Source organism: Lithobates pipiens, unplaced genomic scaffold, assembly GCF_037356315.1.
Source record: "Lithobates pipiens isolate NorthernLeopardFrog02 unplaced genomic scaffold, aLitPip1_a1.2 Scaffold_27, whole genome shotgun sequence".
Taxonomy (NCBI): domain Eukaryota; kingdom Metazoa; phylum Chordata; class Amphibia; order Anura; family Ranidae; genus Lithobates; species Lithobates pipiens.
Genome location: NW_027507788.1, coordinates 12,050,239 through 12,074,634, shown reverse-complemented (window position 1 = coordinate 12,074,634; position 24,396 = coordinate 12,050,239). Strand labels below are relative to the sequence as shown.

Sequence of the window (24,396 nt, the reverse complement as noted above, 5' to 3'; positions counted from 1 at the left end):
TGGTTAAACTTTTCAAAAGCAGCTTTCCCCCGACCCCGAGTCACTTTTTTTCGTTTTTGCCGTGTATTGCTCTATGACACCCAATTACAATTTTTTTTAACCCCCTAGACCAGGGGTCTCCAAACTCTCTAAACAAAGGGCCAGTTTATTGTCCTTCAGAGGTTAGGGGGGCCGGACTGAGGCCAGTGGGAGTAGAAAATAGGCATATGCATGGCCAAAAAAATAAAATTTTTTTTTTCTTTTTTCGATTTTCGGGTCATTTATTTCTAATCGAAATTAGTTATTTTGAATAAATTAGTAAATTTGTAAAAATTAGAATTCATTACATTCCATTCTTTTAGATGCGGTATTCGTTATTTTTCAATAATTTGTAAAAATTTTAAAATTTCGAAAATTAAAAAATCCAAAATAAAAACGAACAAACTAATAATAACTAACTATTAAATTATAGGTAGTGGAATTTCCTTTCAAATTTGCCTGTTAGTGAACGTAACGAATACAAATTATCTGAAATAACAAATAATAAAAGAATTGAATGTAACAAACTAATAATAATAAAATGTTTTTATTATTATTTGATAATTAATTTATGTTCCATTCGTTTACATGTGGCATTCGTGGCAGAATCACCAGGGATTTTTTTTTTTTTTTTTTAATGAAAGCTGTGGAATTCTAAATATTGAAAACAAAACAAAAAAAAAAAAAAAAAAAAGAACTTGCATTAGCATGTTGAAGCTTCTATGAGATTTTGGTCCACTCTGCGTTATGTTCATTCACCATCCCTGGCAAATATTTCCAATCGGCGCACCATCCCTGGCACTGCGTCTTGAGCTGTCACACCGCTGCCGGGCTGGCTGCTGCAAATAATTCAATCTAACGTCCTAATGGAAAGGATGTTTAATAGCCCAGCAAGTAATATTCCCTGTGGGGGAAGACGCACCGAAACGTAGACGGTGGGAATAAAACCGCGAGAAACAGAAAGGACGCGGCAACGGAGCGGAAATATGAGAGGCTTCAGTTGAAAAAAGAAGGAATTCTGTAATGATGTATAAAACACACACACACACACACATATATATATATATATATATATATATATATATATATATTTTTTTTTAAATATACAATGTATATGTGTGTGTGTGTGTATGTGTGTATATATATATATATATATATATATATATTATAAATAATATATATATATATATATATATATTTTAAATATACAATGTATATGTATGTATGTGTGTGTATATATATATATATATATATATATATATATATATATATATATATATATATATATATATATATATATATATATATATATATATATATATACACATACATACATACATACATACATACATATATATATACATTGTATATTAAAAAAAAAAAAAAAAATATATATATATATATATATATATATATATATATATATTTTATAAATAAAATATATATATTTTTTAAATATACAATGTATATATATATATATATATATATATATATATATATATATATATATATATATTATAAATAAAATACATATACATTGTATATTTAAAAAAATATATATTTTATTTATTATATATATAGATATACATACACACACACACATATACATTGTATATTTCAAAAATATATATATGTGTGTGTGTATATATATATATATATATATATATATATATAAAATAAATAAAATATATATATTTTTTTAAATATAAAATGTATATGTATGTATATATATATATTTATATAAATAAAATATATATATTTTGTTTTAAATATACTATATATATATATATATATATATATATATATATATATATATATATATATATATATATATATATATATATATATACACACACACAGTATCTCCCAAAAGAGAGTACACCCCTCAAATTTTTTTAAATATTTTATTCTATCTTTTCATGTGACAACACTGAAGAAATGACACTTGTCTACAATGTGAAGTAGTGAGTGTACAGCTTGTATTTTTGAGGTCGTTATCATGTTGAAATACTGCCCTGCGGCCCAGTCTCTGAAGGGAGGGGATCATGCTCTGCTTCAGTATGTCACAGTACATGTTGGCATTCATGGTCCCCTCAATGATCTGTAGCCCCCCAGTCATGTAGCCCCAGACCATGACACTCCCACCACCATGCTTGACTGTAGGCAAGACACACTTGTATTTGTCCTCCTCACCTGGTTGCCGCCACACACGCTAATTCCTTTACAGCCACTAATGGCAGCGGTCATGCAGATACAAAGTCCAACGAGCTGCAGAAATACCACTGGCTCAAATGACAGGTACACTTAATCGATAATGGGGGGGGGGGCACCTGGTGTTCGGAATGAATGCAACTCTTGATTTAGGATTACAATCATTTATTGAGAGTATAAAAAAAAGTGCAAATTGTGCCAACGCATTTCGGGGTAATTGCCTCCCCTCTTCTTCAGAGCTGTTGGTATGTGCCGATGGAAAAAGGTGGTCTTTGTAGTAGTACCTAAATTTTGTGCAGCCCCTGCACCCACCACTACGATCTGGCACTCTGCCACCGTAAGAAATTTAGGTAGGGTACATTTCTCCATAAGCCTTAAAAAAGGTGGAGGCAATTCCCCTGAAATGCGTTGGCTCAGTTTGGATGTACTGCCTATAAATGATTGTAATCCTACATCAAGAGTTGCATTCATCCCAGACCACGGGCGCTTCTCATTCCCTCCTCATTCAAGCACTTCCCACGGAAAAAAATTGATCTATTGGACCAGGAAGGCAGCAGCCCAAACCCACTACGGGGGGGGGGGGGGGCATCATCACCACGCACTGTTGGGGTCAACCCATTGGAAGCGATCCCTTCCTTACTTTTCCAGGAACAACCTACTAAACTACTAGTGACCAATTAGTCCAGAGCGGTCCCTAGCTCAGACTTGGTCCTTTTCATGGTCATGGCTGTGCTTTTCCCTCAGGGTCATAGGCAGTGGCGTCACTAGGGGGTGGCTTTTGGGGCTATAGCCGCGAATCTGGGGCCCATAGCCCTGAGTCTCTGCAGGGGTTCCCAAGGGGAGGGGAGGCTCTCCGGGGACCCAGATGTAAGTGGGAGGCTCTCTGGGGACCCTGATGCAAGGCGCAGGCTCTCTGAGGACCCTGATTTTAAGGGGAAGGCTCTCTGGGGACCCTGATGCAAGGGGGAGGCTCTCTGGGGATCCTGATTTAAGGGAGAGGATCTCTGGTTACCCTAATGTAAGGGAGGCTCTTTGGGAACCCTGATGTAAGTGAGGGGCCCTCTGGGGACTCTGATGCAAGGGGGGGGGGGCTCTCTGGGGACCCTGATTTAATGGAGAGGCTCTCTGGGGACCCTAATGTAAGGGGGGCTCTCTGGGAACCCTGATGCAAGGGGGAGGCTCTCTGGGGACCCTAATTTAAGGGGGACGCTCTGGAAACCCTGATGTGAGGGGGGCTTTCTGGGGTCTCTGATGTAAAGAGGAGGCTCTCTGGGTACCCCTATGTAAGGGGGGCTCTCTGGGAACCCTGATGTAAGTGAGGGGCCCTCTGGGGACTCTGATGCAAGGGGGGGCTCTCTGGGGACCCTGATTTAATGGAGAGGATCTCTGGGGACCCTAATGTAAGGGGAGCTCTCTGGGAACCCTGTTGCAAGGGGGAGGCTCTCTGGGGACCCTAATTTAAGGGGGACGCTCTGGAAACCCTGATGTAAGGGGGGCTTTCTGGGGACTCTGATGTAAAGAGGAGGCTCTCTGGGTACCCTTATGTAAGGGGGGCTCTCTGGGAACCCTGATGTAAGTGAGGGGCTCTCTGGGGACCCTGATGCAAGGGGGAGGCTCTCTGGGGACCCTGATTTAAGGGAGAGGCTCCCTGGGGACCCTAATATAAGGGGGGCTCTCTGGGAACCCTGATTTAAGTGAGGGGCTCTCTGGGGACCCTGATGCAAGGGGGAGGCTCTCTGGGGACCCTAATTTAAGGGGGACGCTCTGGAAACCCTGATGTAAGTGAGGGGCTTTCTGGGGACTCTGATGTAAGGAGGAGGCTCTCTGGGTACCCTTATGTAAGGGGGGCTCTCTGGGGACCCTAATGTAAGTGGGGGCCTCTCTGGGGATATATACACACACGTATATTACTGTATATACATGTGTATGCCCGCCCAAGCGTATAACTTTCTTTACTACGCTGCTATGGGCTCTAGCCAGAGATCTTCTGTAGACCTAGCAACACCCCTGGTCATAGGAAACATCAGCAGTTCTTCATGGGAAGCGGGGGGTTAACTTAAAAGCTCAGAACTCATTAATAATGCAGATGTGCTGAGTCGGTGCTTTCTAGCTCAGCGGAAACAATACTAGAGGGCAATCAAAAACATTAACCCCTTCCGACCGAGGGGCCAGGGCCTGAGCCGTGATTAAAAGCCACGGTGTTCCATGGGATGAGCCCGGTCAGGTCCCTGAGGAGAACACCATGCCAAGTTTTCACCATATCATCCTAAAAAGGTGCCCATGAGCAGCAGATGGCAAAAGGTCAATCTATGGGTTTACCAAATCATGCTGGTTGCTGTTGGGAAGAATAAATGATTGGAAGGGTTGGAGAATTGCCTTCGATGGCGATTGTTTAGGCCTTTATTAGAGGACACCATCCTACTCTCCACTCCCTACTCCACTGAAGAGAATGCAGGCTTTCAATGTGACTACACAAGTTTATAGAGCAGGGATATGCAATTAGTGGACCTCCAGCTGTTGCAGAACTACAAGTCCCATCATGTCTCTGGGTGTCATGCTTGTGGCTGGCAGAGTCTTGCTATGCCTCATGGGACTTGTAGTTCTGCAACAGCTGGAGGTCCGCTAATTGCATATCCTTGTTATAGAGCGTCCACCAGGAGAAGGCTTGCCCTCAAAGGTTTTTTTGGCTTCTGCCACGTAAGATCATCCTCTCAAATCCATGGGCAGCCCAAGTAGGTCCTATAAAGAGATAATTGGTCATCCACCCTTTTCCCTAATGCACTACAAGCTTATGGACACAGGACCCGGCCCTAGAAACACCTGAACTCCATCATTTGGAGTCCATTAAATCATCCTAGTGGCCAACCTGTGGACTGGCACTTCTTGTGAGTCTCCTAAGGGCCCTTGCAGCATTTTCCTAGTTGCTTATCCTTCAGGCTGGCTTCTGACCATCTCCTGTGATATATCTGCAGTCCCTGACCATCTACTGTAATATGCCTGTGCGCTTTGACCATCTCGTGTAATATGTCTGAAATCTCTGACCATCTTATGTACCACGTTTGCAGTCTCCGACCATCTCCTGTAGTAAGTCTGCAGTCTCTGACCATCTCCTGTACCATGTCTGCAGTCTCCGTCCATCTTCTGTATCATGTCTGCAGTCTGTGACCATCTCCTGTAGTATGTCTGCAGTCCCCGGCCATCTCCTGTACCATGTCTGCAGTCTCCGACCATCTTCTGTGGTATGTCTGTAGTCTCTGACCATCTCCTGTGGTATGTCTGCAGTCTCCGACCATCTCCTGTATCGTGTCTGCAGTCTCTGACCATCTCCTGTAATATGTCTGCAGTCCCTGACCATCTCCTGTATCATGTCTGCAGTCTCCGACCATCTCATGTATCATATCTGCAGTCTCTGACCATCTCCTGTATCATATCTGCAGTCTCTGACCATCTCCTATATCATATCTGCAGTCTCTGACCGTCTCCTGTATCATGTCTGCAGTCTCTGACCATCTCCTGTAATATGTCTGCAGTCTCTGACCATCTCCTGTATCATGTCTGCAGTCTCTGACCATCTCCTGTATCATGTCTGCAGTCTCTGACCATCTCCTGTATCATATCTGCAGTCTCTGACCATCTCATGTATCATGTCTGCAGTCTCTGACCATCTCCTGTATCATATCTGCAGTCTCTGACCATCTCATGTATCATGTCTGCAGTCTCTGACCATCTCCTGTATCATGTCTGCAGTCTCTGACCATCTCCTGTATCATATCTGCAGTCTCTGACCATCTCATGTATCATGTCTGCAGTCTCTGACCATCTCATGTATCATGTCTGCAGTCTCTGACCATCTCCTGTAGTATGTCTGCAGTCTCCAACCATCTCCTGTTGCACGATTTAGCCCAGGTTCACACTGACAGGGGGAACGAAATCGTGCGAGTTCAGCTGAACTCACACAATTTAATTCCTGCAAGTCAGTCCCACCTTCGGGGTGGGGGGTGACACACTACTTTTGGGAATCGCCGTGGCCCCCACAAATGCGGCGTCGCATGCCAAATCACTCCAATGTGAACCAGGGCTTACAGCTTTCAGTAGCACTATATATCCATTAATATTATGCGCATCCCTTTAAAAATGTCAGGGGATACACCTGAGGCCCGCTATCCCAAGAACATGGACCTACACTGATATAGACTATTATTGGATAATGCACAAATGACGTTTTAACAGGGATTTCACTCTTTCCTTGCTTCTCTATATTTTCATAAGGGCATTTCAGAAGGAAATCTGCAGCTACTCCCCCTAGTGGCTGCTCAATGAATATCATTTTATTTAGCCCTTTCTGCAAAGCCTGCAAAGGCGTCCTTCCTTCCTGTTCTAATTTTGAGGCTGATGCCCCAAAAGTTATGACTACATCCGTCTATGTGCCCTAAGCTGTATTCATCCAACAGCTTGAGTCTTGAACCACTACCTATAAAATTAACATGAATATCCTCCTCGTGCATAAACGCAAGAAGTGCTAATGATCCTTATTAATGAGTAATTTGTGATTAATAAAATATTGCGAATCTGAATTAATGGAGGATAATATTGGTTTACGTTTCCTTCTATTGTAAAAACACATGAATTAGCGATGGCTTTATTTTTTATGCTTATGGAGCCTTTTGTTGTCGTTGGCTAAAGAATAAAAACAAAAAATCCCATAATGTTTATTTATTAAAGATTAATATAAGAACCAATAGGGATGTTGGTTTTATATTGCCTAAACTTCAACTTTAATTTTTGCACAATACTTGGATTCCTCGCCAATGTTCATATAGGTCGGAGCTTCCAGGTAGGTAATCTATCATTTCCAAACATATGAAGCTGAATGTCCCAGAAAAATGCAAATAATTCACCACTATAACTTACCCGGGATATATTACACTAGGCGAGTTATTTGCATGTGGTTGGACATTCAAGTTCATGTGTCTGGAAATCACTGATTCCCTACCTAGAAGCTCCCAACTATTTGGACATCAGCGGTAATTCCAAGCATTCTGCAAAAATGACCTTCTCCATATATCACCGCAGGTTACATTTTGGAATATTTTCTCATTGCCTATCTGCAGAGTGTATACTTGTTCACTTTCTGAACATGAATCTATGTCAGGGGTCTCCAAACTATGGCCCGTGGGCCACATCTGGCCCACAGTAAGATTCACTCTGGTCAGTGGAGTATCCTCAATGTGTATAAACTGAGAATTCAAGTGGTTGTAAACCCTTACAACCAACTTTGACCTACAGGTAAGCCTAGATTAAGGCTTACATGTAGGTCCAAGAAATATCTTCTAAACCTACACGGTTTAGGAGATATTTGCCGAAAGACAGGCACCGCCGTCTACGGCGCATGCGCCAGAGACAGCGGCGCACAGGTGCACTGGGCGCGCCCCTGTCAACGGCAATATGCCCCGACTGGCGGCTCCCGTGCGTATGCGCGGGAGTGACGTCATTGCGGCTTCGCCGAATGACAGCGGTGGAGCAGCGAGACCCCACCGAGAAGATGGACGCTCCGGACTACAGGGGACAGCGGTGACTTCGCTGGCTCCTGTGTCAGGTAAGTGACACATAATGGACTACTATGCGATGCATAGTAGTCCATTATGCTTTACCTTTGCAGGGAATCAAAGAGGAAGTAAACTCATCAGGGTTTACTTCCTCTTTAAATGGGTGGTTACATCATGTAACTGGCTTCCTATTTCATTCCCTGCAAAGGTAAAGCATAATGGACTACTATGCATCGCATAGTAGCCCATTATGTGTCACTTACCTGACACAGGAGCCAGCGAAGTCGCCGCTGTCCCCTGTAGTCCGGCGCATCCATCTTCTCATGAGGTCTCGCTGCTCTGCCGCTGTCATTCGGCGAAGCCGCAATGACGTCACTCCCGCGCATGCGCACGGGAGCCGACACGCGCGGCATCTTCGTAGTTGACAGTGCCACGCTCAGTGCGCCTGCGCGCCGCTGTCTACGGCGCATGCGCCGTAGACAGTGGTGCCTGTCTTTTGGCAAATATCTCCTAAACCGTGTAGGTTTAGGAGATATTTCTTGGACCTACAGGTAAGCCTAGATTAAGGTCAAAGTGTGTTGTAAGGGTTTACAACCACTTTAACTGTTCCCTTGCTACTAAGAAGATATGAATGCTGATTGGACTAAACTATACGATCACACCTATAACACGCCTAGAACTTATGCATATTCATATGTATATATTGTAAACTTGATATTTGTACGGCAGAAACACTTTCACTTTTACTCGCATATAGAAGCCTAGAACTGTGTTGTATTTCTCCACTGCAGTGAATAAAAACCACCTACTTATATTATCTTAACCACTTTCAGACCGGACCATTTTGCTGGTAAATGACCAGAGGTCTTTTTACACTTTGGCACTGCGCTGCTTTAACTGGTAATTGCGCGGTCATGCAATGTTGTACCCAAACAAAATTTGCGTCCTTTTCTTCCCACAAATAGAGCTTTCTTTTGATGGTATTTGATTGCCTCTGCGATTTTTATTTTTTGCGATATAAACGTAAAAAGACCGCAAATTTTGAAAAAAAATGATATTTTCTACTTTTTGTTATTAGAAAAATCCAATAAACTCAATTTTAGTCATACATTTAGGACAAAATGTATTCAGCCACATGTCTTTGGTAAAAAAAAAGTCAATAATTGTATATTTATTGGTTTGCGCAAAAGTTGTCACATCTACAAACTAAGGTACGTTTTCTGGAATTTACGCAGCTTTTAGTTTACGACTGCCTATCTCATTTCTTGAGGTGCTAAAATGACAGGGCAGTACAAAACCCCCCCAAATGACCCCATTTTGGAAAGTAGACCCCCTAAGGAAATTGATAAGAGGCATGTTGAGCCCATTGAATATTTTATTTTTTTGCCTCAAGCGATTGAATAATGACAAAAAAAAAATTTTTTTTTTTTTTTTACACAAAGTTGTCACTAAATGATATATTGCTCACACATGCTATGGGCGTATGTGAAATGACACCCCAAAATAAATTCTGCTGCTTCTCCTGAGTACGGGGATACCACATATGTGGGACTTTTTGGGAGCCTAGCCGCGTACAGGGCCCCGAAAACCAAGCACCGCCTTCAGGCTTTCTAAGGGCGTCAATTTTTGATTTCACGCCTCACTACCTATTACAGTTTTGAAGGCCATAAAATGCCAAGATGGCACAAAACCCCCACAAATGACCCCATTTTAGAAAGTAGACACCCCAAGCTATTTGCTGAGAGGCATGTTGAGTCCATGGAATATTTTATATTTTGCCACAAGTTGCGGGAAAATTACAAACTTTTTTTTTTTTTTTTTTTTTTCACAAAGTTGTCACTAAATGATATATTGCTCATGCATGCCATGGGCATATGTGAAATGACACCCCAAAATAAATTCTGCTGCTTCTCCTGAGTACGGGGATACCACATATGTGGGACTTTTTGGGAGCCTAGCCGCGTACGGGGCCCCGAAAACCAAGCACCGCCTTCAGGCTTTCTAAGGGCGTAATTTTTTGAGTTCACTTCTCACTACCTATTACAGTTTTGAAGGCCATAAAATGCCAAGATGGCACAAAACCCCCACAAATGACCCCATTTTAGAAAGTAGACACCCCAAGCTATTTGCTGAGAGGCATGTTGAGTCCATGGAATATTTTATATTTTGCCACAAGTTGCGGGAAAATTACAAACTTTTTTTTTTTTCACAAAGTTGTCACTAAATGATATATTGCTCACGCATGCCATGGGCATATGTGAAATGACACCCCAAAATAAATTCTGCTGCTTCTCCTGAGTACGGGGATACCACATATGTGGGACTTTTTGGGAGCCTAGCCGCGTACGGGGCCCCAAAAACCAAGCACCGCCTTCAGGCTTTCTAAGGGCGTTACAGTTTTGAAGGCCATAAAATGCCAAGATGGCACAAACCCCCCCCCCCCAAATGACCCCATTTTAGAAAGTAGACACCCCTAAATTTAGGGGTACACTAGTGAGACTAGGTAATAAATGGCGGGTGCCCTGAAACTATAAAAAAATAACTAACCAACCAGCGTCACCTGTAACAGTTATATGGTGATCACTGGTGAAAGGGTTAACTAGGGGGCAATCAGGGGGCTTTATGCGGTAGTATATGGGGGTCCCTGGCGCTATAAAAAGCTGCGGCGAACCTAAATACCTACCTGCCTAACTAGCGTCACCTGTGACACTAATACAGCGATCAGAAAAACGATCGCTTATTAGGCTGGGTTCACACTGGAGCGATGCGGGAACGCCACGAATGCGCGGCGGGTTCCCGCATCGCATGCCTCCCGGCGGCAGTTCACACTGCCCTATGCGAACTGCTGGGAGTGTCAGTGAAATGTTAATGACACCCCCAGATCAGTTCGCATATCGCAGTGCGATCTGCAAACTTGGATCGCATGGTGTGAACACCCATGCGATCCGATTCTGCTGCGGACCAAAAAAAGGGTCCCGTGCGAGTTTGCGGCGGGTGCGACACGAATTCAGCCATACTATCTGTATAGCTGAACTCGAATCACACAGAGATCGGATGTGATTTGCACTGCAGTGCGGTGCGAATCACATCCGTTCTCATAAACCGCTGCAATGTGAACCCAGCCTTAGTGACACTGGCGACGGGGGGTGATCACGGGGTTAAACCTTTATTGGGGGGGTTAGGGGGGTACCTTAGAACTAAAGGGGGCTAACCCTAACTGCCCTAACAGTTATTAGTCACAAATGACACCTGCCGGGTGATCAGGGGGTTAAACCTTTATTAGGTAATAAATGGCGGGTGCCCTGAAACTATAAAAAAATAACTAACCAACCAGCGTCACCTGTAACAGTTATATGGTGATCACTGGTGAAAGGGTTAACTAGGGGGCAATCAGGGGGCTTTATGCGGTAGTATATGGGGGTCCCTAGCGCTATAAAAAGCTGCGGCGAACCTAAATACCTACCTGCCTAACTAGCGTCACCTGTGACACTAATACGGCGATCAGAAAAATGATCGCTTATTAGGCTGGGTTCACACTGGAGCGATGCGGAAACGCCGCGAATCCGCGGCGGGTTCCCGCATCGCATGCCTCCCGGCGGCAGTTCACACTGCCCTATGCGAACTGCTGGGAGTGTCAGTGAAATGTTACTGACACCCCCAGATCAGTTCGCATATCGCAGTGCGATCTGCAAACTCGGATCGCATGGTGTGAACACCCATGCGATCCGATTCTGCTGCGGGCCAAAAAAAGGGTCCCGTGCGAATTTGCGGCGGGTGCGGCGGGTGTGGCGGGTGCGGCGGGTGCGGCGAATGGCTGAACTCGAATCGCACAGAGATCGGATGTGATTTGCACTGCAGTGCGGTGCGAATCACATTCGTTCTCATAAACCGCTGCAATGTGAACCCAGCCTTAGTGACACTGGCGACGGGGGGTGATCACGGGGTTAAACCTTTATTGGGGGGGTTAGGGGGGTACATTAGAACTAAAGGGGGCTAACCCTAACTGCCCTAACAGTTATTACAGTCACAAATGACACCAATGCAAAAAAAAAAAAAAAAAAAAAAAAAAATGACATTGGTGTCACTGTGACTGGGGGGCAGGGGTAATTGGGGGGGTGATCGGGGGGTAAAGGGGGGGTGTGAGTGTGCCTGGCATGTTCTACTGTGTGTGGGATGTGTTGGTGCAACTCACTGATCCGCTCTCCTCCGTGTCGGAACGAAAAATACCGACACAGAGGAGAGAATACATCACTTCCTCTCCTGTGTTTACATTACAGGAGAGGAAGTGATGTCACCGGGGATTTCCATTCGTCGGGAGCGATCGCGAGGGGGTGGCCATGAATGAATGGCCGTCCCCTCGTCCGGGATCGCTCCCGAACGAAAACCGACCGCCGCAGGCACCGGGCGGGGGCCCGATCGGGCCCCCGACCCGCGGGAGGCAAAGGACGTACATATATGTGCTTATGCCTGCCCGTGCCATTCTGATGACGTACATCGGCGTGAGGCGGTCGGCAAGTGGTTAAAGGGGTTGTAAAGGCTCGTTTTTTATTTTCTAAATAGGTTCCTTTAAGCTAGTGCATTGTTGGTTCGCTTACCTTTTCCTTTGATTTCCCTTCTAAATGTTTTTTTTTCTGTTTTCTTTGTCTGAATTTCCCACTTCCTGTTCCTCCTCAGTAAGCTGTTCTGGCCGACTAAACACCGCTCAGATGATGGTGTGAACTTTACTGAGGAGAAACAGGAAGTGAGAAATTAAGACAAAGGAAAAAAAAACATTTAGAAGGGAAATCGAAGGAAAAGGTAAGTGAACCAACAATGCACAAGCTTAAAGGAACCTACTTAGAAAATAAAAAAGCTTTACAACCCCTTTAAGATCTGGATCTACTATCTCATCTGAATGTCTTGTTTGAAGACCCTTAAATCGGATTTAACATCAGCCTTGTTTGTCTTCAGACTTCCAGCATCCAATCCTATGCTACTTGACAGCAGCACAGTCCAAGCTGTGATCATACGAATCCCACGTTGGGTGACCTTACAGCCAGTAGCGCCTGGATCCCAGTTTTTATTACCGCCTAAGAACACGGCCATGAATACAAAATGGTACAAAAAAACATCCTCTCAGAGCAACTTCTCCCAACCATCCAAGAACAGTTTGGTGGGGAACAATGCCTGTTCCATCATGATGGAGCACCTTGCCAAAACGAAATTTTGGGTCCATGGCGAGGAAACTCCCCAGACCTTAATCCCATTAAGGGGAACTTGTGGTCGATCCTCAAGAGGCGGGTCAACAAAAGAAAACTCACAAATTCTGAGAAACTTCAAGCATTGACTATGCAAGAATGGGCTACCATCAGTCAGGATGTGGCCCAGAAGTTGAGTGAAAGCATACCGGGGCGAATTGCAGACGTCTTTGAAAAAGAAGGGTCCACAATGCAAATATTGACTCTTAGCATAAACTTCATGTAATTGTCAATAAAAGCCTTTGACACTTATGAAATGCTTGTAATTATACTTCAGTATACCATAGTAAATTCTGACAAAAAGATCTAAAAACACTGAAGCAGCACACTTTGTGAAAATTCATATTTGTGTCATTCTCAAAACCTTTGGCCATGGCTGTACTGTTAACCTCCATCTAAAAAAAAAAATACAAGTCCCCTTGGCCTTCGTTTGACTCAAAGTCCAGATAAACTACAAGGATGGTTAGGCATTATTATGCCAGAAAAATAAAAAATAAAACACAACAGTGATCATTTCAGAAGATTTTTAATAAATATTAGCGATGGACACACGTTCACACACAGTGTCTTCAAGTCTATCTAAAACCTGCACTGCCAGTGGCTACAAAATAGGCTGGATTGTATTGTCAATGGAAATATATTATCACAAAGTGCTTCTTAAAGAGAACCTGTCCATTATATATTACATATATATATATATATATATGGTGGAGGTAGCTATTTCGTAAGCCAACCCAGAATTCAGCCAATCAGCCAGTCTGGAGCAATTTGCCACCATTCCGATGACGCAAACTCCCAGTCAATATACAACATGGCTGAAGTTTGATGACAGGTGCCCTTTACAAGGAAGGATGAAGAATAACAAAAAAAAAAAAAAACATTTAGTCAATAGTAGCATCCTTCAGAATGTTTCCCCTTATAAAGAATGAGATGGTTCGTTGGGTGGTGCAGAGAAAGACAGTGGGGTTATTTACTAACTGGAGCATGCAAAATCTGGTGCAACTCTGCATAGCAACAATCAGCTTCCAGGTTTTATTGTCAAAGCTTAATTGACGAAGCTGAAGTTAGAAGCTGATTGGCTACCGTGCACAGCTGTACCTGATTCTGAGTGCTCCCGTTTTAGTAATTCCCCCCCCATCGAGTAGAGCTATGAGGATGGTCCCACAAGGACATTAGGATGATAGTATTTATTTTTATAGTTCTGGCATATTCCGTGAAGCCTACACAGAAACCATCAGTCCTCCGTCCCTGAGGAGCTCTAGTAAATATAAACTCAAATCACCGTCTCGGTCAGAAAGATGAAATCTTGTATCTAATATAGAGCTGGCTTGCCCTGGCAACAGCCTAAGGCAGTGATGGTGAACCTTGGCACCCCAGATGTTTTGGAACTACATTTTCCACGATGCTCTGGCACTCGGCAGTGTACTGGAGCATCATGGGAAATGTAGTTCCAAAACATCTGGGGTGCCAAGGTTCACCATCACTGGCCTAAGGTTATCTCCTGAGCACAGGTTCCATGTAGCATTTTTGAAAGTTATGGTTGACTATCTCGAGGAAGACACTTGGGAAGCTCAAAACAAGATCCTCTAATTTAGCACTATTTGGTTCACCCGAATATTAGATCTTCACAGTTTAGGATTTCAGACGGTTGGGATTTGTGAGTTGAATCTGGATACAGGCAGAAAAATTGTAGATCTGCTACATATTTTTTTTTTCATCGTTGAGTCAACCCATCATGAAATGGTAACAAGGGGCAGATAGCTTTTACGACAAACAAGCCATCAAAGCAGCCTGGAGATAAGTCGTGTAACTGCTTCCACTTCCATCCATACGGTGGCCCCTGCCTTGTGTGCGATGGGCTTTTCTTGTATCCTTGGACCTTGGGTGGTCCTCACAGCACTTTATAACTTTGTCTCTGCACCAACTGATCTATTGGATAAACTACGCAAGTTTTATTTTTTTTCTGTTGCACCAACTCACCAATAAAATCCAACAACAGCAAATCGGCCATCATGAAACTCAGAAACGATGAACCTTAATTGAGTACCGTGGTCTTAGGAAACATCAACTGAGAAGATATGCAGGCCACCAACACTGACCTCTCCTGAAAATACTAGTAACCGGCCGTCCTGCACATCTAATGGCTTCCTGGAAATGGTATACAAATTGGTCCTCACCCTGACCTTTTAACCTGTGTAATGCCGCGATCGGACTTTGAGGGACTAGGTCCGACGGACTTTCGGCGGAGTTCTGACGGACTTTCCGAATGAACGGACTTGTCCACACACAATCACACCAAAGTCCGACGGATTAGAACGTGATGACGTACGACCGGACTAGAATAAGGAAGTTCATAGCCAGTAGCCAATAGCTGCCCTCGTGTCGGTTTTTGTCCATCGGACTAACATACACACGAGCGGATTTCTCGGTAGGAACTGGGTCCGGCGGAGTTCCGGTGGAAAAAATTTAAAACATGTTCTATTTTTAAAGTCCGCCAGATTTTTGGCAAGCAAAGGTCCGATGGAGCCCACACAAGATCGAATTGTCCGACGGACTCGTTCCGTCGGACCTTTGCTGTCAAAAAGCCCGGTCGTGTGTACGCGGCATTAGTGACTCATAGTATTTAAGCTAGGAATGGCCAGGCAATTAGTATTTTGAGAAAGAGGAGAGCAATGCCATGTTTCCTTTCCAATGCATTAAAGCCCAACTCCAGCCAAAACCCTTTCGTTTTCAAAAGAGTTGGAAAATCAGAAGTGATTATTACTCTGTGTCCCCATTGGGAAGATCTCCTCTTACTTTCTGTCCAGGTGACTCCAGGAAAAGAAATGTGAGGGTGTGGGTGATGCTAGGACAGGAAGGCATAAGGAGCAGACCCTGCTCAACTCAAGTATATAAATATACTTTGGTTGCTGTATATGTTCCCAATACAAGGATAATGCATTCATTTCTGTCTTACCTTGCTCTTGGCACAAGGAGTGAAGGTATATCTCCCCAAATAGAGAGGCATAGGTGCCAACTGTCCTGGATTTACTGGGACGGCCACACATTTTGTCCCTCTGTTCCGTTAACGCCATGTTCTGGGATCACAACATCAACTTTATTTGAGTTAGTGCCATCAGGGCTGCAAGTGGGCAGTACCCACATATTCAGAGGTGGGATATGGGCAGGATCAACCCATAAAGTGGGCATAATTTGGGTGCAACCACGTGGGAAGTGGGCAGACTGTGGATGGGGTTACCAGTGCCCCAGGATCTGGGACTATAATTCTTGGTAATACAAATCTGAGAGGTTCTAACCTCTTCTCCATACAAACCTTGAATAATTAGCTGGATTTGGGCTTTAAAGGATCAATGTGAGGAACCTGGTCATTTATTAATTCTACTTAAAAGTAGTAAGAAGCAATTTGATATTTCATATGCAAAAATCAGAGCTGTATCTGATTGTATCCATCGCCGGTTTTATTAATGGCCCGTTTTTGCTAAAGAAAAAACAGCCAATGGTGGCAGTGCAACTGAAAACAACTTCCGTAGTTTAACCTCAATAGTGAAAAACGTGAGCAGCATTTCTCCCTTACATCTGGGGAAGAGTCCCAAAACTCAGAACACTATTCACAATAAACAAGCCAAGCCAAACACATTAGAAATCTGATTTAATTCATGAAAACTGGCCATGTGCACCCATCGCAACCAATCATATTTCAGCTCTTGGTGACGATTTTTCCCATACGCAGCCTTTCAAAAGCTGCATCAGTCTTTTAAGCTTGGCTACATTGCCAGGTTAACCTTGAAATCAGGCTTGCAGTGGGAGTGTCTGCTCTGAAAGGTTGGTGAGTAGGTGTGGGAGGGACACTTTCAAGAGTTTACAGAAGTCAGAGAACTTATTAGTAGGGGTCAGCAGATGCTCACTATTAGTCCAAAGAGCAGAAGGAAGGCAGCGCAATAGAAGGAGAAGGAGCAATAGTGGGGGGTGGAGGGGAGGAGGAGGAGCAATAGTGGGAGGCGGAGGGGAGGAGGAGGAACAATAGTGGGAGGCAGAGCAGTGGGGAGGAGGAGGTGCAATAGCAGAAGGCAGAGCAGTGGGAGGAGACAGAGCAATGGGAGGAGGAGAGACAACAGCATGAACATGACAAGGAGGAGGATCAATATCATGCAGTGGGAAGAGGAGAAGCAACAGCAGGAGGCAGAGCAGTGGAAGAAGGAGGAACAATAGCAGGGGGCGGCGCAGTGGTAGGGGGAGGATCAATAGCAAGAGGCAGAGCAGGGGAAGGAGTAGGATCAATAGCAGGAAGAGGCGCAGTGGTAGGGGGAGAATCGATAGCAGGAGGCGGAGCAGTGGAAGAAGGAGGGACAATAGCAGGGGGCGGAGCAATGGTAGGGGGAGGATCAATAGCAGGAGGAGGCGCAGTGGTAGGGGGAGGATCAATAGCAGGAGGCAGAGCAGGGGAAGGAGTAGGATCAATAGCAGGAAGAGGAGCAGCGGTAGGGGGAGAATCGATAGCAGGAGGCGGAGCAGTGGAAGAAGGAGGGACAATAGCAGGAGGTGGAGCAGGGGAAGGAGTAGGATCAATAGCAGGAGGCGGAGCAGGGGAAGGAGTAGGATCAATAGCAGGAGGAGGAGAAGGGGAAGTAGTAGGATCAATAGCAGGAGAAGGTGAAGGAGTAGGATCAATAGCAGGAGGAGGAGAAGGTGAAGGAGTATGATCAATAGCAAGAGGAGGAGGAGTGGAAGGGGTGGGATCAATAGCAGGAGGCAGAGCAGTGGAAGATGGAGGAACAATAGCAGGAGGCAGAGCAGTGGAAGGAGGAAAAATAGCAGGAGGTGGAGCAGTGGAAGGAGCAAAATTGCAGGTGGTGGAGCAGTGGAAGGAGGAACAATAGCAGAAGGTGGAGCAGTGGAAAAGGAGCAGTGGAAAAGGAGGAGTAATAGCAGGAGGAGGAGCAGGGAAATGAGGAGCAATAGCAGTAGAAGCAGGAGGTGAAGCAGGGGAAGGAGGAGGAGCAATAGCAGGATGCCAATCAGTATAAGGAGGAGGATCAATAGCAGGAGGCGGAGAAGAAGAAGGAGGAGGATCAATAGCATGAGGCAGAGCAATGGAAGGAGGTGCACTGGCAGGAGGCGGAGCAGAGGAAGAAGGAGGATCAATAGCATGAGCAATGGAAGAAGGAGGAGGAGGTGGAGCAGGGGAAGGAGGATGACTGGCAGGAGGCAGAGCAGGGGAAGGAGGAGGACTGGCAGGAGGCAGAGCAGGGGAAGGAGGAGGACTGGCAGGAGGCAGAGCAGGGGAAGGAGGAGGACTGGCAGGAGGCAGAGCAGGGGAAGGAGGAGGACTGGCAGGAGGCAGAGCAGTGGAAGGAAGAGGATCAAAAGCAGGAGGTGGAGCAGTGGAAGGAGAAGGATCAATAGCAGGAGACGGAGCAGTGGCACAGAGTCTGAAGGCTGAAAACTGTTGTTGCCTCCCCCTATGTAGTCAGCACACCAAAGATTCCATGTGTATGGCTTTGGGCTTTTTACGAGGGCAAAGGGGGAGTATATAAGTGATTCATTGGTGCAGCTGCCCCTTAACTATCTGTGTCATCTGCCTGAACTCTATCAGTATAATCAGCCTGGAGGAGCAAAAAAGAGACAAAGAGTTTGATCATAGACCACAAGACCCCTCCACTCCTTGCTTTATACATCCTCCAGTTGATGAAAACTGTCATTTGATAGCGAAGGAACGCACACATGCATACTTTGGAGAACTGAAGACTGACTTCCCAGTACATGGGCTGTTGAAGCACGAAAAACCAAAAGCTAACATCTGATTGGTTGGTACGGATGACACTGATATTTTGCCCCTTGAGTGCCGCTGTTCTCTGGGCAGTGCAGTACCCCAAATTATCCCAAAACTATACATACTAGAACAATCCCTTCTCAGCCCCTCCATGTACAGGCTCTTAAATTAAAATCTTAGAAATTCTGGAGTAACACTTTTATAAAGTGACAGTACATTAAATTGTGCAAAATAACTTAATACAGTGTGTGTGGAGGAGCCGAGGTGGGGTGCAGCAATAACCGGCTGTTACGCTCTTCTTACTGTCACCAACAAAACACAATGCTGGAAAGAACATAAATGTTTAGAAAAAAAAAAAGCAGTGCCCATCTTTGCCAGACTCATCCTTAACACTCAGAAAATATGGATCCCCCTCTAGATGAGCCAAAGTGGGCCTCTTCCCTGTCCAGCATCAACACAGTTATGGAAAAATCAGAAAGGCATGATTCTCATCTCTTTACTCAAAATTAAAATCATTGTTCCATTTAAATGACCTGCAAGGCCCTCAGGGGTGAGGTCTATATTCAGGGGCGAGGCTTATATTCAGGGGACGGGCATTAGACTGGAAAGGGGGGGGGAAGCATGCTGAAATAAGCCACACAAGAGTTGTGCTGACAAGTTGACAGCACGGGAACTGAAGTAGTTCATACATTCTTAGGTTATATGATCAGATATGGAGCACGTGGAGTCTCCTAAATATCGGTCACAAAGAAAAAAGGACCCCGTGGCCACTACTGAGTGGGCCCTTTGTGGGTACACGGGCCTAAGAATTCATTCCTTGCTCTTTACAGCAATGGAGTCTGGTGAGGTATTTTCTGAGCGCCGATAATAATGGGTCCGGCCCATTCTTACAATGCCTTCGGTCTAATACAATAAATACATAAAACAATGATTTAGGAGAGGGACACTGGCAGTGATATCATGCCCTATAGCTCAGTATAGGGCCCACAACATATATGCTGAAGCCTTGCAGCAGGGACTGGTGGCAGTGATACAGTTAAAGGGGTTGTTAGAAAATAAACTGTAATCCAGGACCATCACCACTCCCCCTCCCTTCCCAAATTAGAATGCCCCTAGCTGGTCCTGCCAGGCCAGAGGTTAATCGGTAGGGCACCTTAGGCAGGGACCCAGGACAGAGGAACTGGCAAAACTACCTGGCGATCACCGATGCCCTTTCTCATATTAAGATCTTGGCTAGGGCAGGATGCAAGAGGCGCCACCCAAGCTGGAGGAGCAGCCATGCAACGCTGCGCGCCGCAGTGGTGGGGCACAGGACCCTTAGGACCTGGATGGCCACATGGGCAATCAAGACTAGGCTTCCGATTGGCTGCAAAGCACCCTTGTTTTCCAAATAGTGGGGGGGGGGGAATGAGATTGACACGAAAATGTTAATACCTGGACAACCCCTTTAAGAATGAAATACTTTGCAGGCCTTTGATAAACTAAAAAATAGGTTAACACAAAGTTGAACTGTGTTATGGAGAAATAAATTAAATTAACAGGCAGTTGGACTATTATAATACACAAACGGAAGTAATCAATATTAAAATTGGTTCTTAAGGGACTCCCTAACCATAAATAACTCCAGTTTTGGGAAAAAAAATGTTTTATATATATATATATATATATATATATATATATATATATATATATATATATAAATGTATATATGTGAAATTTAAATATGATGTTATTTACTTCCACTATCCAATTTGCTTCATCTAAAGTCCCAGTCTTCCCTGGATATTTACTATATATATATATATATATATATATATTTTATTTTTTAAATATACAGTATATACATATATAATAAAAATAATAAATAAATAAATATATATATATATATATATATATATATATATATATATATATAGAGAGAGAGAGAGAGAGAGAGAGAGAGAGAGAGAGAGAGAGAGAGAGAGAGAGATATGATATATATATATATATATGCATATATTTAAAAAAATATACAGTATATACATATATAATAAAAATAATAATAATTATATTGATATAATATATATATTTTTTTTTATTATATATATATTATATACACACACATACACAGTGCTATCAAAAAGTATTTGCCCCCTTCCAGATTTTGTATTCTTTTGCATATTTGTCACACATAAATGATTCAGATCATCAATCAAATGTTAATATTACACAAAGATAACCTCGAGAAAATATAAAATGCAGTTTTTAAATGATTTCATTTATTAAGGGGGGGGGGGGGGAAACTGTCCAAACCTGCCTTGCCCTATGTGAAAAAGTAATTGCCCCCTAAACCTAATAACTGGTTGGGCCACCCTTGGCGGTGCAAAAACTGGCAATGAGTCTTTCACATCGCTGTGGAGGAATTTTGGCCCACTCTTGTTTTAATTGACCCACTTTGAAGGGTTTACTAGCAGGAACGGCCTGTTTAAGGTCACGGCACCTGAATAAGATTTAAGTCCACACTTTGACTGGGCCACTCCATAACCTTCATTTTTGTTTTGTTTTTTGAGACATTCAAAAGGTAGACTTGCTGGTGTGTTTGGGATCATTGTCCTGCTGCATAACTCAAGTGCGGTTGAACTTGACGTCAGGAACCGGACATTGACCTTCGGGATTTTCTGGTAGAGCGCAAGATTCATGGTTCCATCAGCTATGGCATGGTGTCCAGGTCCTAAAGGTGCAGAGCATCTCCAGACGATCACACTACCACTTCCTTGTGTGACCGTTAGTATGATGTTCTTTTTATGAAATACTGTGTTCGTTTTTTTGCCAGTTGTAACGGGGGCGCACACATTCCAAAAACTTCAACTTTTGTCTCATCAGTCCACAGAATATTTGCCCAAAAGTCTTAGGGATAAATCAAGATGTTGTGTGGCCAATTTCTGACGAGCCTTTGTGTTCTTTTTGGCCAGCAGTGGCTTTGGCCTTGGAACTCTCCCATAGACGCCATTTTTGCCCAGTCTCTTTCTTATTGTTGAATCATGAACACCGACCCTAACTGAGGTAAGTGAGGCCTACAGTTCTTTAGATGTTCTTCTGGGTTCTTTTATGACCTCCTGGATGAGTCCCCGTTGTCCTCTTGGAGTAATTTTGGTAGGCCGGCCACTCCTGGGAAGGTTCACCACCGTTCCAAGTTTTCTCAATTTGTGAATAATGGCTCTCACCGTGATTGGCTGGAGTCCCGAAGCCTTAGAAATGGCTTTTCTAACCCTTTTTTTAGGCTGATACATGTCAATTGCTTTGTTTCTCATCTTTTACTTGAGTTTTTTTAGGTCACAGCATAATGTGTTGATTTTTGAGATCTTTTAGTGCTCTTCACTTTCTTGAATCTCTTTAGGTCACGGTATGATGTGTTGGTTGCTTTTTGAGATCTTTTAGTGCTCTTCACTTTGTCAGACAGCTTTCTATTTAAGTGATTTCTTGATTCAACAGGTCTGGCAGTAATCAGGCCTGGGTGCGTCAAGTCAAATTTAACTCAGTTTTCCAGAAAATGTGGTTAATCGAAGTTCATTCAAGATTTAGCAAAGGGGGGGGGGGGCAATTACTTTTTCACATATGGCCAGGCAAGTTTGGACAGCTTTTTTCCCTTAATAAATGAAATCATCATTTAAAAACTGCATTTTATATTTACTCAAGGTTATTTTTTTGTAATATTAACATTTGTTTGATGATCTCAATCATTTAAGTGTGACAAATACGCAAAAGAATACAAAATCAGGAAGGGGAGCAAATACTTTTTCACAGCACTGTGTGTATGTATATATATATATATAAAAAATTCTTACATTTTTCTATACTGCCTTAAATTGAAGACTTCCTATATATTTATTTTCTATATATATATATATATATATATATATATATATATATATATATATATAAAATAATAATAAAAAAAAAAAAAATATATATATATATATATATATATATATATACACATATATATATATTTAAATTGAAAACTATATATATATATATATATATATATATATTATTATTATTATTAATAATATATATATATTAATAAAAAAAATTATATATATATATATATATATATATATATATATATATATATATATATATATATATTTTTTTTTTTTTTTTTTTATTATTAATATATATATATTAATAATAATAAAAAAAAAAAATATATATATATATATATATATATATATATATATATATATATATATATATATATATATATATATATATATATATTTATTTATATATATATTTATAATAATAATAATTAAAAAAAAAAAAAAAAAAATATATATATATATATATATATAGGAAGTCTTCAATTTAAGGAAGTCAAGATGGATTCTAATTGGTACTGGGAGTTTATTCTACGATGAGATATTTGCACAGGCAGTGCTTCTTTAATGCAACACCGGGACTGATCACCTGGTTATTCTAAAGACCCGAACCCCTTGCTGAGCGCTCCTTTAGAAAGATTTCAGCACATGCATTGGAAAAGCCTAGCTCAATATCTACAATGCAGAAGCAGCTAAGAATCCGCAATAATGTTTTCTAAAATACTCAACATACACAGACTCGAATAAAAATTTTTTTTTTCAACAAAACTGGAGTTTCAGTGTGAAAGGCCCATATCCCCCTATGCACAGTGATGTACTAACAATAAGCTTATCAATTTACCGGCAGCCAATGACAGCGAGGCACATTGTATCCCATGCCTCACCCACAAGGCTAGATTCTAACTGATAGAATGTATTCCCATTAAAATTAATTTAGCCAATTCAATGGCTTTGTGCAAGTGAGGGGTATACTGTGCAGGATTTGCAAGATACATAAGAGCTTATGGTTAAAGTGGACCTGTGCTTTGTCCATGAAGGGTCCCATAATTTTGCCCCCCTGCAGCTGCTTACAGTTACGTCCCCTTTACTCCCCTGCCAATCTGTACTCTTGGGGGTGCATCTCTGTGTAAGTTCCAAGTCTTGACATGGGTTTCAAAAGTGTGTTGGTGGAGCACTGGACTAAATAGTAAGTGAAGAACCAGCTCTCAAAGGAAGTTCTTGGTCAGCCTTGGTTTCCTTAGAGTGGTCAAACCAGTATTTAAAGGATGAGGGGGCAATAGGTTTATTTTAAGTCCAGGAAAAGTTTATTCATCTATGACAACTTATCTTGGCAACTGGTTAGGTGATCAAACCAACTCATTTTGGGGGCTCACAACTTCTCCTTTAACATGGCTTGAGCGCTGCCAGTTTACCGGGCAGCATTTGTATAAAATTAGAAATTTGAATATTTGCAAGTGTCCAATCTGAACTGATGACTTGGCAAACATTCCAAACCTTGTTTTATACAGTCTCTGCCCAGTATAACCTGTCAGCGCTGATGAAGGGGAGTGTAGAGCCACCAAAACGTGTTGGTTATACCCTTGGACCTGTCGTCAAACAAATAAACCTTTACTGGGCTTATTATAAACCTGGGGCGCTCTTTATATGCTGTTGAAGCCTACATAGAGATGAGCTTTCTCTGACCAATCCCCAAGCAGCTTTGCTGCCATAAGAGGAAGGAGACTGAGTCACATGACTCCCCATCCCCAGAGGAA

General features: G+C 42.8%; 2 protein-coding genes across 2 annotated transcripts in view; both read right to left on the bottom strand.

Moving 5' to 3' along the window:
- Positions 1–13,522: 13,522 nt before the first annotated feature.
- LOC143933357 (uncharacterized) lies at positions 13,523–18,809 on the bottom strand. The gene is made up of 2 exons (XM_077456224.1): positions 18,742–18,809; positions 13,523–18,471 (listed from the first exon to the last, which is right to left on the bottom strand). Exons 1-2 carry the CDS (start codon positions 18,807–18,809, stop codon positions 17,157–17,159), a joined length of 1,383 nt encoding a protein of 460 aa, XP_077312350.1. The 3' UTR covers positions 13,523–17,156.
- A 4,312-nt stretch (positions 18,810–23,121) lies between these two features.
- Positions 23,122–24,396, bottom strand: part of GRAMD1A (GRAM domain containing 1A) — a 182,007-nt gene continuing 180,732 nt past the window's right edge. The window contains exon 19 of the mRNA XM_077456438.1: positions 23,122–24,396. This exon is cut by the window's right edge and continues 2,580 nt beyond it. The gene's annotated coding sequence lies outside the window, so the exon portion shown is untranslated.

Coding starts and splice junctions, on each gene's coding strand:
- LOC143933357 (XM_077456224.1), bottom strand. CDS start 18,809: ATGTTAGCTTTTGGTTTTTCGTGCTTCAACAGCCCATGTACTGGGAAG. Junction 18,472..18,741: donor TCAGTCTTCAGTTCTCCAAA/GTATGCATGTGT, acceptor CTGACTACATAG/GGGGAGGCAACAACAGTTTT.